The 18305-nt window shown below is 39.7% G+C and overlaps 2 protein-coding genes across 4 annotated transcripts in view; one reads left to right on the forward strand and one right to left on the reverse strand.

The window, feature by feature from the left end:
* The window catches only part of LOC147331189 (metabotropic glutamate receptor 4-like), a 201446-nt gene that overhangs the window by 68170 nt on the left and 114971 nt on the right, over positions 1–18305 (forward strand). The gene's annotated exons all lie outside the window — the stretch shown is intronic.
* Positions 573–1436, reverse strand: LOC147331191 (uncharacterized). Its single transcript, XM_086290853.1, has one exon. It carries the CDS (start codon positions 1263–1265, stop codon positions 573–575), a length of 693 nt encoding a protein of 230 aa, XP_086146979.1. The 5' UTR covers positions 1266–1436.

An 18305-nucleotide genomic window follows, 5' to 3' on the forward strand; every position in this document is an offset into this window, starting at 1 on the left:
TTATTATAACATTTCTCTTTTTTTCATTCATGATCTCAATAGTCAAACATTCCAAAATTCCATCAATAGCCATAGACATAGTTGTTACAACATTATATTTTATAGAGTTATGAACATATATAGCAACCCCGCCGCCCGCCTTATTTAATCTATTCATGTATTTTAAATCATATCCATTCAAACAAAAATCTATTCCTTTATCGACATTGAACCAAGTTTCAGTGATGGCGAGAAAATTGTTGCAAATAGTCCTTAATGAAATCAAAATTAGAGTACATACTTCTGCTGTTAAAGTGAATTAATGAGAGCTTCCCGTCTAGGTTAATTTCTTTTTCATATTGTTCCTGAGTGAAATAATTACAATTTTTAACAAAAGTAGAGAGAAAGTTACTTCCAGAATCTATTTCTGGATCTATTATATTATGCTCCTTATATTCACAATCTAGATCAATTACTTTCTGTTGAAGAATTAATTTCAACATGTCCATGTCATTTCCTGGTGTAATTAGAGATGTTGGTGTATTTATCATTTGATTGTCATTAGAGTTATATATTACCTCGATACATTAGTGTCAGTTGTACTTGTCCAGATCCTCCATGTTCCTCACCATCAGTACTTTTGCCTCTTCTGGTGTTCCGTTTAGCTTAATGAAAATCTTACAGTTTGTTACCCATGTATGTTGTATTTTACCATTCTTCTTCAGTTGCCTTGCCTTCCTCGCGATGTCTGCGTTTTTTCGTGTCAGATGCTCATTAATGAAAACATCCGTGCCTTTCAGTTTGCGTCCTTGTTTCAGCACTGCGACCTTGTTCTTCCGATTGACAAATCTCATAACGACGGCCGGCGGTCTGTCACTCCTCCTGGGCAGTGAGTGACATGCTTCTATGTGCTCCAGGTCCATCTCTATCCCCTTGCTTTGGAGGAAGGACGCCACCTGTTGCTCCACCGAGCGGGTCTCCTCGTCGCTGGGCTCCCCGACGTTCCCGGCCACTGCGTGCGCGTACGAGCGCGGCTTGATTTTAATACCGCTGATGACCACGTCGTTCGTACGGGTGTACTGCTCCAGCTCATCCACCCGCCGCTCGAGATCCATGATCCGTCTGTCCTTTTCGGCATTTTGGAGGCGTAGCTGTTTTACCTCCTCCAGTAGCCCCAGAAGCAGCTCCTGCTGCGCCCTGACTGCTGCCACGTCTCCGCACAGCGCTCCGAGGGAGGTTTTAATGTCCTCAACCTCCTCTGGTGTTGGGCCTTTCTTGGGTGGCATACTGAAGCGAGAGCACGAGGCGGCCACCACGAGGGACCCGGAAGCGGAATTTCTGATGATGGCGCCTGGCTAGGCCTGCTGGCTGATGGAGGAGCCTGGCTGTGGCCTGCTGGCTGGGCCTGCTGGCTGATGGTGGAGCCTGGCTGTGGCCTGCTGGCTGGGCCTGCTGGCTGATGGTGGAGCCTGGCTGTGGCCTGCTGGCTGATGGTAGAGCCTGGCTGTGGCCTGCTGGCTGATGGTAGAGCCTGGCTGTGGCCTGCTGGCTGATGGTAGAGCCTGGCTAATGGTGGAGCCTGGCTGTGGCCTGCTGGCTGATGGTGGAGCCTGGCTGTGGCCTGCTGGCTGATGGTGGAGCCTGGCTGGGCCTGCTGGCTGATGGTGGAGCCTGGCTGTGGCCTGCTGGCTGGGCCTGCTGGCTGATGGTGGAGCCTGACTGGGCCTGCTGGCTGGAGATTGTGTTGTAGTTCCACTGCTGGTCCTAGTGGAACTCGTATCTTCTGATTGCCGTTTTCCTCCTTCACCTTAAGGATGAACTGTCCCAATTGAACTGTGGGAGTTTCAGGCCCAACACACAAACCAACCAGGGAATCGTGCCACTAAGAACTAGAGCTTCAAACATTGGCACAATAGCGTGCCAGGGATTATGTATCACAACATCAATATAAATGCTGTCATACATCTTATCACAGCTTGCTTGAGGGTGTCTATTATACTGATTGCCAAATGTTGGCAGTCTTGGTCTCTACTTAAATAGGTTGTTGGGTCATAGTAGTCATAGCAGTCCTAAAATAGTCCTATTTAACTTAAATTGGGCCTTGTGGTAGTGTCATTTATCCACCATCTGAAACTAGCTCACTTTTGGCTCATTTCCCTTCAAGATCACCCGCATTCTTTTATTCTTCTTTCAAATAAAAGATTTAAACTACAGGAGAGTGGGGTGTCTGTGCTTGCCACATTTAGGATATGTCCTCTCTAGGAAAATCTGTCTTAAATTGAGCATTTAGAGCAGTCTGGACATTTTGTGAGATTTGGGTTCACATGGAGAACTTGTACACCTTTAATATTTTAAACTTTGTACATGTTTAATATGAGCATTAGCCTTTGACAAAGTACATTTATATACTGTGGGAAAAAAGTATAACAAGGAAATGCAACAGCAGCAAACAACCTTAAGGTATCAACATACCAGATGGAGTAGAATTATTGCTAAACACCCTGTATGAGTCTACTACTGTGCACTCCCACAAAAATATGTTAATTCATTAATATCTTTTTGTTTTGTTTTGTTTTTTGCATTGTTGGGCACACTTGTCAGGGACTAGTTTTAAAGAGCAGCAAACTGCACCATTGTTATAGTGACTGACACTCTCATCTGTGTAAACCCAAATATGTTTTTAATGTTATAAATTATTATTATTTTTTATTGATCACGATTCCTCTTACAACTTCTAATCATATTCCACGGCTTGTAGAAGGCCACAGATTTTCCGCTGACATAATCTAAACATATGATTCAATTAGAATGAATAAATCAGAAAATTGCTGAGTGTCAGCGCGCAGGCAGCTACAAACTTCTGAGAACTTAAAATTCTTCAGTGAGGGGAAAGATGGAAAAAAGATTCCAAAGACCAAAAATGTACCATAAGACATGGAGAGGAAACAGTTACTGATACAGTTATTTTACTGTACAATGTAAAGCTGAACTCTTTCAGTTCAGCATAAAGGATACATACTTTCCCTACCTTTAAAACCAAAGTTTTGAATTTTATTTCATAAATAACTGTGGGCTCTTCTACAATGAAGACAAAACCTTACAGAACTGCTCTAAATACCAGCAAATGCAAAGCTGTGGAAAGAAAAAAGAAATCTGCTGCCTTCTGTAAAAATGTAAATGACCTGACTGTATGAATAGCATTTGGGTGGGAAGTGGAAGGAATTAATGCATTTCAGGTAAATATTCTCACAATCGTCAAAAGTGTTCATGCAGCTGCACAAAAATGGCTACAAGTTATCGTGCCTCATTAGATTTATGACTCTGATGATGATGCATAACGGGTATCTGAATGGGGCACTTCACTGATATTACATTATTTTAGTCATGTTCAGTTCAGCTTGGTCTATAAAAAGAGCTTTACATATAATATGTATAGATAGATGGATAGCTGTAAGATATTAATGGTGCTAATATATAGGAATAATGGTTATTCAAGTGACACTTGAAGGATATTTTTATCTTATTTATTCTCAGAAATTATGTTCTTAACCACATGTATTATACATGACTAACATTCTTGAGTAGAAAACTGCAATGCCATTGCTGATCAGGGTCTTTCACAATATTTCAGTGTAGATAGTGGATGGATAATGGACGAATTGATGTCAAGCTCTTTTTGTGGCTGGAGCAGCCCCACCGGCTTCGTCCTCGTGTAGAATCTTCAAGCATTCAATAGAACAGAAGGTGGAAGCAAAGGCCGTCATTGTTTCCCAAATTAAATTGAATTATCCACGTTTTTTTTTACCCAAGGTTTATAATGATACTAAGTATTAGGCCCCTTAATGTCAATAACGCATAACAAATTAACTGGAATTACGTTTAAACTCAGGGTGAACTATTTGCAAATTCTATGTGCTGAAATGTCACACGTTTGTTGTGTAGGTTTAGTTTAACAATGGGACGTGCTTTATGCCAGATGTTTAAAAGGGGACTCCATGGTAATGATAATAAAATAGTTTTATTTGACATGGAGTACTTTAAAGGAATCATTACTTTTGCTCACTGTGGTGTCTAAAATATTTAATTCTGCAGCTTATATTTTACTCAGCACAACTACGCACAACTCTTACCCATAAAATGCAAAAGATCTGATTTGTCCTTCAAAGCATGCATCCCATGCTGGCAATCATTTGCCTGCATATGGTCACGTAGACATTGTTACGATGACTCATTGAGCTTCTGACCAAGCATCAGAATCAGTTAGAAAGGTGATTTTAGTGACTTTGAATGTGGCATTGTTGGTGGTGCCAGATGAGTTGGTTTGAATATTTCAGAAGCTGCTGATGTACTGGGATTTTCCCACACAACCATCTATACGGTTAACACGGATTGGTCAAAAAAAGATAAAACATCCAGTGAGCAAAAAATATCGTATTATCAGAAGTCAGAAGAAAGTGGCTTCAAACTGATAGGAAGATAATCACTCATTACAATCAGGTTTTGTAAAAGAGCATTTCTGAATGCATAACATGTCCAGCCTTAAAGCATTTGGGCTACAGCAGCAGAAGACCACACCAGGTGCCACTTGGTGCCACTGTCAGCTAAAGACAGTAAACTAAGGCCATAGTTCACATGGGCCCACCAAAATTAGACAAATTAGATGTGGTCCAAGTCTCGATTTCTTGTGTCACAAATATCAAATAATCTCTAACGCAAATGTTCTCCACAGTCACTAGATCTCAATCCCACAGAGCACCTTTGGCATGAATTTGAATTGAGGATTCTTATCATGAATGTAAATGTAATGCTGATAAATCTGCAGCAACTGTGTGATGCTATCATGTCAACATGGACCAAAATCTCTTAAGAATGTTTACAGGCTCGACTGAAAAAAAAGAAAAAAGGCAAAAGGGCATCCAGCCTTGTTCTAATAAGGTTTCACATCGTGGACGTCTTCTGGTGTAGGTGCAATAATCTCAGAATTTTTTATTGAGATATATCTTTTGGACAGTGCCTCCTTTGTTCACCCATTTTACTTTGTCTTTTTAGTTTAATTCCTTTTTCTAATTCCAATGACCTGCCAATGGATTTGTGTGCAAGCCACAGTAAGGGCTAATGGTAAAAATGAGAGGAAGTCTACAGATATTGGTCAAATAAGGTACAGTCATTATGTTTATTGTACATGGAAAAATTATGGTTCACTGTTGGGCAATATAACTCCTCAGAGAGCCATTTTGAGTTGGGAATAACCCTGTAGTAGTTAATCAGTTAACCACTATGGGTGATGCAGTGATGGTGTCACAGTTAATATTAAAGATTTTCTTGTTTAATTATCCAGCTTTTGTTTAAGAGGGGATATGTTGAAATGTTTTAATATTTATTTACTTAGACAACAATACAGTGGTGTGAAAAGTGTTTGCCCCTTCCTGATGTTTTTGTATGTTTGTCACAATTAAATGTTCAGATCACCAAACAAATTTAAATATTAGACAAAGAGAAAACAAGTAAATACAAAATGCAGTTTCTAAATGAAGGTGTTTATGATTAAGGGGAAAAAAATCCAATGCCTCATGGCCCTCTGTGAAAAAGTGACTGTCCCCTAAACCTAATAACTGTTTAGGTCACCCATGGGAGCAACCACTGCAATCAGGTATTTGCCATATGTTGCAATCAGTCTTTTACAGCGCTGTGGAGGAATTTTGGCCCAATCATCTTTGCAGAATTGTTGTAATTCAACCACATTGGAGGGTTTTCAAGCATGAAAGCCCTTTTTAAGGTCATGCCACAGCATCTCAACTGATTCAGGTCAGGACTTTGACTAGGCCCCCTCCAAAGTCTTTCTTTTGGTTTTCTTAAGCCATTCAGTGGTGGAATTGCTACCACTACAATATTTTATTGTTGGTATGATGTTCTTTTTCTGAATTGCTGTGTTACTTTTACACCAGATGTAATGGGACCCACACCCTCCAAAAAGTTCAGCTTTTGTCTCATCTGTATTTTCTCAAAAGTCTTTGGGATCATCAAAGTGTTTTCTGGAAAAACTGAGTCGAGCCTTTATGTTAGTTTTGCTCAGTAGTGGTTTTGATCTTGGAACTCTGCCATATAGGCCATTCTTGCCCAGTCTCTTTCTTATGGTGTAGTCATGTTCTTTGGATGTTTGGTCTTTTGTGATCTCTTGGATGAGTTGTCGCTGTGCTCTTGTGGTGTGTTTGGTCGGCTGGCCACTCCTGGGAAGGTTCACCACTGTTCTGTCTTTTTACCATTTGTGGATAATGACTCTGATGGTGGTTTGCTGGAATCCCACAGCTTTAGAAAAGGCTTTTTAAAGGGTTTGCAGGGGTAAACACTTTTTCACTTCACTGTATATTGTGGTAGAATAATGGAAGGCACATTGCAGTAGATGAGCTTTATATAAGCTTGTTTCTTTTCCTATACTCTTGAGTATATGCAGATAAAAGTATGCCTTTACTTTAGTAAACAGTTATGACATTGAGCAGATGCTAATATTACTGACAAAACACTTTGCCAAAACTGCAAAAGTAAGATCAAAGGTTTCCTAAACTAGATTATCCTTGTCTTCATGAAAAATCCCTATCTACTTTTATCGCCTTCATGTTTCCCAGGTGTTAATTGAAGGTTGCAAACACTTGTGCATCAAATGTATTTTGTTTCAGCAAGCTGTCAAACACACACGCTGCACAGCAAGCAAAAAGCTTCCAGAAGAGCGGTGCAGGGTGACGCAACAAGGTGTGCAACTGTGCACACTTCTAAAACACAGTGTAAGTGCGCTAAATATAGGAGATGTTGAGGTAAATGTCAGTATGTATTATAGTACAACTGTTGGGCTGTGAACTGCTTAGATAATGCTGCACGAGCCATTTAAAGGAATATGAAGAGCGAAAGGATTACGTGACAGATGCACTATGGGAACAGCCTAACGGCTGAGCATCAGAATGGGCAAGAAAGGTGAGTTAAGAGACTTCAAATGTGCCATGTTTGTTGGTGCCAGTCAGATTGGTCTGAATATTTTAGAAACTGCTGATCTACTGGATTTTCCCCACACAACCACCTCTGGTCCAAAAAAGAGAACATTTCCAGTGAGCAGAAGTACTCTGAGTGAAAATGCCTTGTTGATCAGAGGTCAGAGGAGAATGTCCAGACTGCTTTGAGCTTGTGGGAAAGCAACAGTAACTCAAATAATCACTTGTTACAACCAAAGTGTACACAAGAGCATCTCTGAATGCACAACACATAAAACCTTGAAGCAGATTGGCAACAGCAGCAGAAGAGCAATATTCTTGGTACATTTCAGGTCCCTTAGTATCACTTAAGCATTGTTTAATTGCCGCAGCTTACCTGAGTATTGTTGCTGACCCTGTCCATCTTTTACTGACCATGTACCCATCCACTGATGGCTGCTTCCAGCAGGATAATGCACCATGTCACAAACTTCAAATCATCTCAAACATGAACATGACCCTGAGTTCATAGCACTCAAATAGCCTCCACAGTTATCACATCTCAATCCAGTAGAGCAGATTTGGGATGTGGTAGAACGGGAGATTCTCATCATTGATTTGCATGCAGCAAATCTGCAGGAACTGTCTAATGCTATCATGTCAATATACACCAAGATTTCTGAGGAATATTTTCTATAACGTGGTTAAATCTGAATCTGTGCCATGAAGAATTAAAGCAGTTCTGAAGGCAAAAGGGAGTCCAACCCTCACTTAAAATCATTAAGTGATTTTAAATCTAAACTACGAATCCTTGAGGCCAAGTCCATAACATGCAACTGTTTCAATTAGATTGATTGTCATTTTAACTGACTTTTTATTTTATTTGAATTTTATTGAATTTTATTTTTATTTTATTTGTATTCTTTCACTTATTGTTGCATGTGTGTTGTTGCTGCCTGTGTTTGAGTAATTTCTGTAACTGTGAGACATCTGCTGCTGCCTATCTTGGCCAGGTCTCCCTTGAAAAAGAGGTTTTTAATCTCAATGGGATCTTCCTGGTTAAATAAAGGTTAATAAATAAATAAATAAATAAATAAATACTAGCACAATGTACCTAAGAAAGTGGCCAGAGATTTTATTTCATCAGTTGTTCAGCTGTTTATTTTAACCGCATCTTGGACCTGTACTACACACTGGTTGTGGGTGCAATCATCTCTAAATGTTTTATTATATCCATGGTATTTGTTTTATAGCTTTAGGCATTTCTTCTATAACATTGCATTCACTAAGTCAGTTTTTGAAATCTGACAGGCTTTACAACCACTTGGGCAGCTTGATTATGACAAAAACATAATCCTATTATTTGAAATGATTACTCATTAACTGTGGAAACATGCTTTTATAACTTCCCTATAGCAACTGGTGTAACTGATGGATATCATTGAGAAACAGAATTTTCTTTTTTCAAAGCTGATCCAGGATTTCAGAAAAATGTGGTATGATCGGTTTGGCTGTGACTGCTTGTGTTTTTTCCCTACCAGATATTGTTTTGGCAATCCTGGTACCCAGAGGAATGATGTCATAACTGATAAGTATTAGACAAAAGACAAAAAAACACTGGTTAATGACATAAAAAAGGATGTGTTAATGTAATTCTAATTGCAAATATTACATGTCGTCAGAAACTACTATATGCAGTGGGAGTAATTAGCAGCTAGACAACCATAAAACGACAAACTTTTTGGGAGATGAGATACTTGACTTGATTCACATATTTAGACTGCCTATAACAGATATTTTTATTCTTTATGAAAAAACAAAATCACTCTTACTCCAGAACTGAATCCCATTTACCTAATTGACAATTAGGGACTCTCTGATTAGTCATTCATGAGAATATAAACACCCTAATCGTTATGATCCTCTCCAACAAAAACCTATGCCACACAAGCTTGCTCAGTCTGTAAGAGTTGGTTAATTTGGTAGATTACATTTAACTCAAAATCACAGCAGTTTAGAAGAATAAAGAAGTAGAAAGAAAGGTTGCACTGTTTAGTAAGTAATCATATATAATCTGTCTCTGTGCTGGAAAGTATAATGTTTAAAACACCCAAAATGTCACACAAAATTAAAAAAATAAAATAAAATCTTACGTATACAAAACTTTTATAACCTGAATTTATATTTATCTTGATTTCAGCATCTTAATTTGGTATCAGTTAACTGTTTGTCTGTGTTCCCCGACACTGTTAAATTATTTCCTAGTGCCATTGCTCTCCAGTGTTTGATAGGCGCTATTATAAACACAATGCTGGACAGCTTCACAAAGAGCTTGAACACTAGGGATAAAACCAAAATAACCACAACAATGTGTGTGATATATATATATATATATATATATATATATATATATATATATATATATATAATTATGTCAACATTTCACAACTATTTCTTTTAAGTGAATGTTTGAAGTGATGTCAGGCTTGTGCATTTGTCACACAGTCCATTTAGTGTTGGAGGAATTCAGCGTTCACATGATTTGTGTCTAACACAGCGTGTGCGCATTGCCAAATATTTGTTTCTCTTTGAAGAGAGGCAGAGTTGGCTTGAGTTTATTTATACTTGACATCATTCTTGCTAATGATGTTTGGACTATTTTCTAATTACAGCTAGGTCCATACATTTTTGGACAATGAGAAACTTCTTTTTCTAATTTTTCCTCTGTACACAGCGTGTCTTAGGCCAAACGACTCTCAGTTTTGTCTTCAGTAACTAAAAATCATGTTCTATTGGGTTGAGATCAGGTGACTGACTTGGCCATTGAGGAATATCCCATTGCGTTGTGTTGAGGAACTTTTGAAAGCTTTCATAGTATGCTTTCAGTCATTACCCATTTGCACTGTGAGGCACTGTCAGATCAGTTTTGCAGCATTTAGCTGAATCTGAGCCACAAGTACACTGAACAAAAATATAAACGCAACACTTTTGTTTTTGCTCCCATTCCCCATGGGATGGACGTAGAGACCTAAAATTCATTCCAGATACACAATATAACCATCCCCCCCAAACAGTGGTCACAAATCAGTCCAAATGTGTGGTAGTGGGCACATCTGCTATATTGAGATAATCCATCCCACCTCACAGGTGTGCCACATCAGGATGCTGATCTGACATCATGAGTAGTGCACAGGTGTACCTCAGACTGCCCACAACAAAAGGCCACCCTGGAATGTGCAGTTTTTTGCGCTATTGGGGGTCTGGGGACCCAGAACCGGTCAGTATCTGGTGTGACCACCATTTGCCTCATGCAGTGCAACACATCGTCGCATGGAGTCTATCAGATTGTCAATTGTGGCCTGTGGAATGTTGGTCCACTCCACTTCAATGGCTGTGCGAGGTTGTTGGATATTCGTGGGAACTGGTACACGCTGTCGTATACGCCGGTCAAGCACATCCCGAACATGCTCAATGGGTGACATGTCCGGTGAGTATGCTGGCCATGCAAGAACTGGGACATTCTCAGCTGCCATCTGCCCTGAACAATGTGAACCATGATTCATCCGTGAAGCGCACACCTCTCCAACGTGCCAGACGCCATCGAATGTGAGCATTTGCCCACACAAGTCTGTTACGGCGACGAGCTGGAGTCAGGTCAAGACCCCGATGAGGACGACGGGCATGCAGTTGAGCGTCCCTCAGACGGTTTCTGACAGTTTGTGCAGAAATTGTTTGGTTGTGCAAACCAATTGTTCCAGCAGCTGTCTGGGTGGCTGGTCTCAGACGATCTTGGAGGTGAACCTGCTGGATGTGGAGGTCCTGGGCTGGTGTGGTTACACGAGGTCTGCGGTTGTGAGGCCGGTTGGATGTGCTGCCATATTCTCTGAAACGCCTGTGGAGACGGCTTATGGTTGAGAAATGAACATTCAATGCACAGGCGACAGATCTGGTTGACATTCCTGCTGTCAGCATGCCAATTGCACGCTCCCTCATTGCTTGTGGCATCTGTGGCATTTTGCTGTGAGACAAAACTGCACATTCCTGGGTGGCCTTTTGTTGTGGGCAGTCTGAGGTACACCTGTGCACTACTCATGATGTCAGATCAGCATCCTGATGTGGCACACCTGTGAGGTGGGATGGATTATCTCAATATAGCAGATGTGCCCACTACCACACATTTGGACTGATTTGTGACCACTGTTTGGGAGGAATGGTTATATTGTGTATCTGGATTGAATTTTAGGTCTCTACGTCCATCCCATGGGGAATGGGAGCAAAAACAAAAGTGTTGCGTTTATATTTTTGTTCAGTGTATAACCCCATACACTTTAGAATTCATCCTGCTATTTTTTTAGCAGCTTTCACATCTTCAATGAACACAGCTTTATAACTACGATTGAAATGAACTGAATCAAATTGACATTCATAGACGCCCATAACATAACATTGCTTCCACACTGTTTAACAGATAATGGTGTATGGTATAGATCGTGGACTATTTTTTCCTTACCCATACTGTTCTCTTACACAGTCATTTTGGTACAAGTTAATCTTCTAGTTCAAAGATTTCTGTTGTGTTTATTTGTTTTCAAGAATTGGGCAGGGTGTCTTTAAATAACTCTAATTTGGCTCAGAATTTACATTCATGAAGGTGTCTCTTGATTGTTGACAAGGATGGGTATTGATATGATTTTCACGATTCCGATTCCATTTTCGATTCTGTTTAACGATTCGATTCTTTATCGATTCTCTTATCGATTCTTTTAAAAAAAAGGAGAACACTAAGTTCGATTAGCTTAGAACTTTGTTTTATATCTTCTCTTTGAACAAGATAGAAATTTAGGAGTAACATGGCCTTACAAACCCAACAGTGAGATCTTAAGAGATCCACAGCCTATGGCTCTTCAATGGGGTGTCACGGGGTCCCCAGGAAAAAAATTGTAAATGTAAAACAATAAAATAAATATTCTTCTGTAGCAATAACAAAGTATAACATAAATTATTCTGTAGCAATTACACGACTATATTCAGTAATGTCCCTGCCTACAATTAAATACATTCACTTACCGAATGTTGGGGGCATCTGGTGTGGCAAATGGGTGCAAGCCTTTGACCACAAACTTAGTCACTGCTCGGTGACATTCGTCTATCCTGGCCTGAAAGGAGACGCTACCGGTAGACTGCAGCGAGAACTGCCAGCATCTGAGCCAGCCTGACTCTGTCTGTCTCTCTCATCATGGTCACCTAAATGCACAGTAATGGCAGGTTTTGTAATAAGACAGATCGCGCTAACATAATATGCACTGTTAGTTGATTATTTACCTGCTGTATTAACGGGAGAGAACGTGCAAACGTTACCGCTACTGCTCGGTTGAGATTCACGAGTCCGGAGCGGAATTAAAAACACGACATTCATTTAAGGTTATCACATGTTTTGTGAGCAAATGCTTTTGCATATTCGTAGTGTTTCCTCCCTTAAATGAAATATCTACTTTTCAAGTATTGCAAGTTGCCTTGTTGTCATCTGTTCTCGTAAAGTATAACCAAACTTTTGAGCGTTTGAGCCGCCATGTTTCCTGCCAGGTAAATGACGCTCTGCAACGTGGTGACGTCATTCGGGGCGCCTGGAATCGATAAGGGAATCGTTTGCAAAAATGGCAAACAGTTCCAAGGAATTGAAACAGTGGGAACCGGTTCTCAACAAGAACCGGTTTTCGATACCCATCCCTATTGTTGACCTTGACATCGATGTGCCTACCTCCTTGAGAATGTTCTTAACTTGGTTAGATGTTATAAAGTTATTTTGTTAAACCTAAAATAATTCTGTTGTCGTACAGTTTAGTTGTTTTTTAGGGTCTTCAGGGCCTTTTGGTGTTGCTGAACTGGCTGCTGTACCAGATTGTTGGTTTTGCCACTCCTAAAGTTTTTGGATGACCTCCTTCCTTGCATAGACATCACTATGGACATATTTTATGAGTTCCCTACCAAATGCAAGGTTTTAATCTTTGAAAATGGGGCATTGTAAATAATGGCTGTAATTCCTCAACAGTTAATGCAAGAGTCTGCACTTCAAACACATTGTGATTGTTTGTTTTAAAATCAACTGATCAAATAATTCTTGTCCATAATCTTTTTGTAAGCTTGTGAATGCGAATTTATTTTGCAATGACCTGAATAGCCTGAAGCAGTGTAATATAAATGATTTTATAGGCTGTATAAATGCATATATATGATCTTATATAGAAATAAAACTGAATGTAATATTCCACTCATCACAGAAAACATAAAATTTTGATGTTTTCATAATTAAAAATTAAATTGTTTAATATTTATCTCTGAATTAATATCATTTTAATCAGCTGTAGTTACACTTTGCCAGCATGGAAATTCATTTGAACATTTCGGTGTAATCAAGTTTGTTTTACAAAAGAGTTTTTTATTTTTTATATGAGACTCCTGAGTAAAAGAGGAGAAAAAAAAACTCGCTGTCTTGTCTTCTTTGTGGATGTTTTCAATACTGACTTACATAAATTGTGAAATTTAAACTGATAGCTTCGCAGGCATCATAGAGCATCACTAAGCTTTAAAACCCAAACCAAGTTTAATGTGTTTTTCACACTAAGTTGTGAGAAGTTTCCTCATTCTCCATGTCCCTTTTAATTCCCTGTCATAAGGACAAGAGAAAGAAACCCCTGAATAGCTGGAAGGAGACATGTTTATCACTTTCCTGCAGATGCACGCAACGGTAAATCAAATCTATGTGTGATGTCATGCAGAGGAGGGAGATTTTCCTCTAGTCGCTCCTAACACAGGCTACCTCTGACATTAGAGAAAATGATCTGAGGGGGAATGCTATCTGTCGCTTACAGCCCTGAAAGCCTGTGTGCTGCAAGTTACTCAGCTACAGGTCTAAAAGTCAGAGGAGAACTTTTTTTCAAATGTTTTGCTGACGGGTATGACACTCTCAAGAACCTAATTTGGCTGGTTTTTGTACGGCATATAGCATTTAACCAGTGGAGCTGTTTAAAATTGTTCAGTCTGTGAAATTAAGACTTTTTATGTTTCATGATAATTGAATCGTCAGGAATAAGTGTAGCATATAATTGTATTTTTGATGTTTTTACAAGAAGAGCTTACTTTTTAAAAATTGAGCTGAGAGGTGAACAAGATGAAGTTAATTAAGTGTCCTCTTCCTACAGCATGTATCCGAACCTGTGGGAGTAAAAAGTATGTAGAGTTTAACTTTTTAAGACAAGAAAAATCCCACTTGTTCTTTACTCCTACATCATTGCCCCCATTTTTCTTTCTCATTTTTATGGCCTCAATTTTGAACATATTCTTTTTTTGTTATTGTCCTTCCCTCTTAAGCCATACACCTCCCCCATCCCCTTTCTATTTCACAGTATTTTTCATCTTGTAGTTGATGAGGTTCTTGGTGGCTGAATGAGTTCACTCCCATTTTGTTGTCCTCACTTTCTTCTGCTGACTGTGTCCCATTCAACCCGGGAGTCTCTGAGGGGCCAAACCGTGAAGCGGGTGTCTGATGCAGACTTCCAGAGATTGATAGCATTTGTTGAACCATAGCTTCTGCTGTGAAATAATAAAAGTCTGGTGTGTCACCAAGGTTATTATTTGAAATACGCCACTAAAAGATGCGGAGCGATTATATTTTAAAAAAGATGATAAACCTCCAATGATGATTTTTCCCCTCTATTTATGATAGGTTTGGAGGCTTTGTCATAGTTACTTTAATTAATCTGCCCCACTTTAAAGGGTTCCGCTTCTGTCGGCTGTATTCATCTTCTGTGGCCTTTATCAGGGGCCAATGCAATTTTCTCCCCTCTACCACATATTACAGGCACAGAAACAGAACTCTGATGGCGACTATAGAACGTAGTCTTTCAAAGGAACCCCAGTGGGTATTCATGAAAAATGCATGAGTGCCGACTGCGCATGGATGCTCCCTTGAGCTGAGGCTCTGAGAATATGACAGTGACAAACAATGGTCTCATATGTCAGCATTACTACAAAGAAGAGGAATATCTGAATGAATGTTTGCATGCTTATATGTATATTACAGACTCAGTGGGGCTGGTCACAGCCCCTTGGGTGCAGACTGCCCCTTACACCCAAACTTCAAACGTATTTTCTCCCCTATTTTCTTCCACAACCAGCAGCTCCCCTAAATGCGTGAGAATGTGAAGGCTGACTTTTAGTTGCTTGTTAAAGTGGACATTGGGAGGCTGGCTCTTTTCCCTTGCGTCTTTTTAATCAATATCATGCGGTAAATTTAAAGAATCGTAAAACATTAAAAGAGTAAATTTTCACTTTTTCCTTTGAATGCGGCTACCTCTGCAGTTACAAGATAATGTTAAGGATGCAGAAAATCAGCAAGTGGCAGTATCTGATCAACTGTCAGAGACAAACTATGAAGATGACTAATGCTCAAATTACGTCATACTGAATATCACATGTTGCTTTATGTTCCTCCAGCTAACCTCAGGTGATTAAAACTATAATTGCAGCGCTTTTGTGCTTTGTGAAATACGACCTTTCACTCTTAAACCGTTTACCTTGATTCTCCAAAGACAAGGGTGCCTAAATCAAATTGAGCGATTGAAGTATGAAACGAGGCAATAAATGAAGTCTTGTAATGTCTTCTTGTAATGCTGTTTTGTGGTCACACTATCACAGGGGTTACATGTCACAGCAGGCTGATAAGCCAGAGTCATGAAAGACGCTAACGGGCCGATGTTAAGCCAGTTTCCTCTCTAATACAGATAGTCATGGTCTATTTTAACCAGACCCTGCTGAGCTGATAACTTTGCTGCTACATGTTTGGCTTTAAAATGATAGAGCCAGGAGAGGTGAGCAAAGCCAACTGAGAGAGGAGTGAATAAGTGGCTGCACCAGATATTCCCTGTAAAAGGGAAATGAATTAAACAAGATGGATATTCTCGACTGTGTGTTTGGGGAATCAAGGGAACAATAGCAAGTTAGGGAGGTGGAAGAATAAAATTAACTTGAAATAATAACAGGAGAGAGAAGAGATGTTGAGGTTTGTGGGGGGGGGGGGGGGGGGTTGTGTGGGGGTTGTCGCTAGTGGAGTCAAATCCACCAGTAAATTTGTGCCAAATGTTAGCAAATTCGTTTTTGACCAAAGGGAGAAAAAAAACAGCTGCTGGGCACGTCTCATTAATCAGCTGGCAAAAAGTGTCATGAATATTATGTTTTCCTTTTTCACAGAAGTACCTCATTTTCACATTTTTGTAATCCAAGTCAACCTAATTATTTTGGGACTCTTTTTGACTGTGTGTTGCCATGCTTTCACTTTTTAGCTCATGCCCAAAGCCTCCTTGGTAATGGAATTTGAGCCGCCCTTTTTGGTGACTCATCCCTGTTTCATGAAAGGAAAAGAAGGTCACATTAAATGGGGATTTACATAAGGCTATCTTCACAGCCATGAATTCCAAAGCTGTAATAGCGGATTTTAAGAAGGAAAATAAATGCTTTTGGTGAAACCACACACAATAAAAAACAAAAAAACTTCATCAGAGACAGAATAATTGAGGAAGGCAATGGCACTACACTTTCTCATTTTGTCTGTTAGCTTTGCTTGTTGAAGTGCACAGCATTTTCTTATGTGGGAGAAGAGATGATGCCATTACATATGCTTTGGGGACCATTGCTTTCAAAATGTCTACTCTGTAACAAATGGATACCTATGCTAAAAAGACCCAAATAAGACAAGAAGACAAATCTTTACCTCCAAAATAAATCTTTTTGCTACCTGACTTCTATGTGAGGTAGCTGTCAAAACCTGTAAAGGTCCCCATCTCTCTGCGAATAACACGAGAAATCTTTGATGTTGCAACAGGGGACACTACAGCCAAATGGAAAGTTCTCACTTGCCAATATTTATGTTTCTGCCCTGGTGAGCGAACGGTTTGTGTCACAATTTGACACACAGACTACAATATTGTGCAAAGATTTATATCCCAGGTGGCCGTGTTCACAATATTGGACATATTTGTAATATTGGACAGCACATAAAAGATACTGATCTATTTAGGCTGGTATTATTCTATATGGGCAAGCCATTGATAAGAGCTGTCTAATTGAAACAGCAAGTTGAAAAAAAGGGATCGATGGGTACACTGGTGCAGAGAGCTCTCTTTGTGCGAGTCATATTATTAGATTTCATACAATTTGATAACCCTTTTGCTTTTGATTGATCTTTTCCATTTCGAGCATTCAGGCCTTGGATCAATGGCCCTGCCCTGCAGCCACTACTGTCAAAGCAGCAGCAGGTCTGCAAAAGCAGGATGTGGTCACTCTCTGAGAAAGGCATTTAAGTAAAACTGCATGTCGCTATATGGTCATGACATAGCATGAAACGTACCTGCCTCTTAAGTATTCAGCACGTCATCTTTATTTACACCAACTCGTAGAATGAAAGCTAGTCTTCCATAAGTCTCTCTTTCCTGACAAGCTTCTGTTCGTAATTATGAAATAGCGATGCCTTTATTGAGTTTGTCAGATGAGAATCAAAAAAAGAGCCTTTCAGTCTTATGGTCGTCACATTATGTCATCTGATCTTTTCACAGTATGCTCTCAAAAGGACTGGGATTTGACAGTGAAGGGCGTAGAGTAAGCAGAGCTAAGTGCCTCTCTCTAATTCTCCCAGTCTAGTCTCTTGAGATGGCCTACTGGAGCTGGTGGGTGTTGCTTTATGAACCAAAAGGCTGAATGAACTGTAATGAGATTTGTAAGTACAGCACACAGGAGCAACCATTTTAGGGGGTTGCAAGACTGGTATTAAATATCTTTCTGGAGCTGGCCTTGCTGCTGAGCTTATCCAAGCTGTATGTAATTTATGAAAATGGAATCCTTCAAGACTCTACTACACAGTATATACAAGTGTTCATGAGGTCTTCATATAAAAGGTTTTCCAGACTACAGTTTATGTCTTGTCATATTATTCATACAGTGAACTCTGGCACAAAGCACTGGTGTTTTTGTCAAACAAGCACATGCTGTTTAGTTCATTTGGTGCAGAGAAAGAAAGAAAAGCCACGCATTGTTTGTTATTTATTGAGATTTGCGGCAACCAAACCAGGATAAGTAGGAATAGAATCATCTCGTCTGTTCAGTGCACAAAGAAGTAAGAAAAATAAGGTTTGTTTGTGAGCAGGGTTAATTGGCACATACTGAAAACCGTGCAGAAACAGAATGGTAAATGGGCATGTTATAACATATTTATGAGCTATAGTGACTGTACAGAAGCTATAGTTCACTCCCAGGAAAATGCATGATGGACTATATGAGCAAGACATTATCTGGGAAGGTCCTGGTACTTGCTGCTGC

Source organism: Aulonocara sp. 'chitande type north' Nkhata Bay, linkage group LG5 (genome assembly GCF_057382095.1).
Source record: "Aulonocara sp. 'chitande type north' Nkhata Bay isolate Kocher_YH1m ecotype deep benthic linkage group LG5, A_spYH_male_GT1.1, whole genome shotgun sequence".
Lineage (NCBI taxonomy): Eukaryota > Metazoa > Chordata > Actinopteri > Cichliformes > Cichlidae > Aulonocara > Aulonocara sp. 'chitande type north' Nkhata Bay.

Excerpts from the sequence above, each read along its gene's own strand:
- LOC147331191 (XM_086290853.1), bottom strand. The coding sequence starts at position 1,265 with ATGCCACCCAAGAAAGGCCCAACACCAGAGGAGGTTGAGGACATTAAA.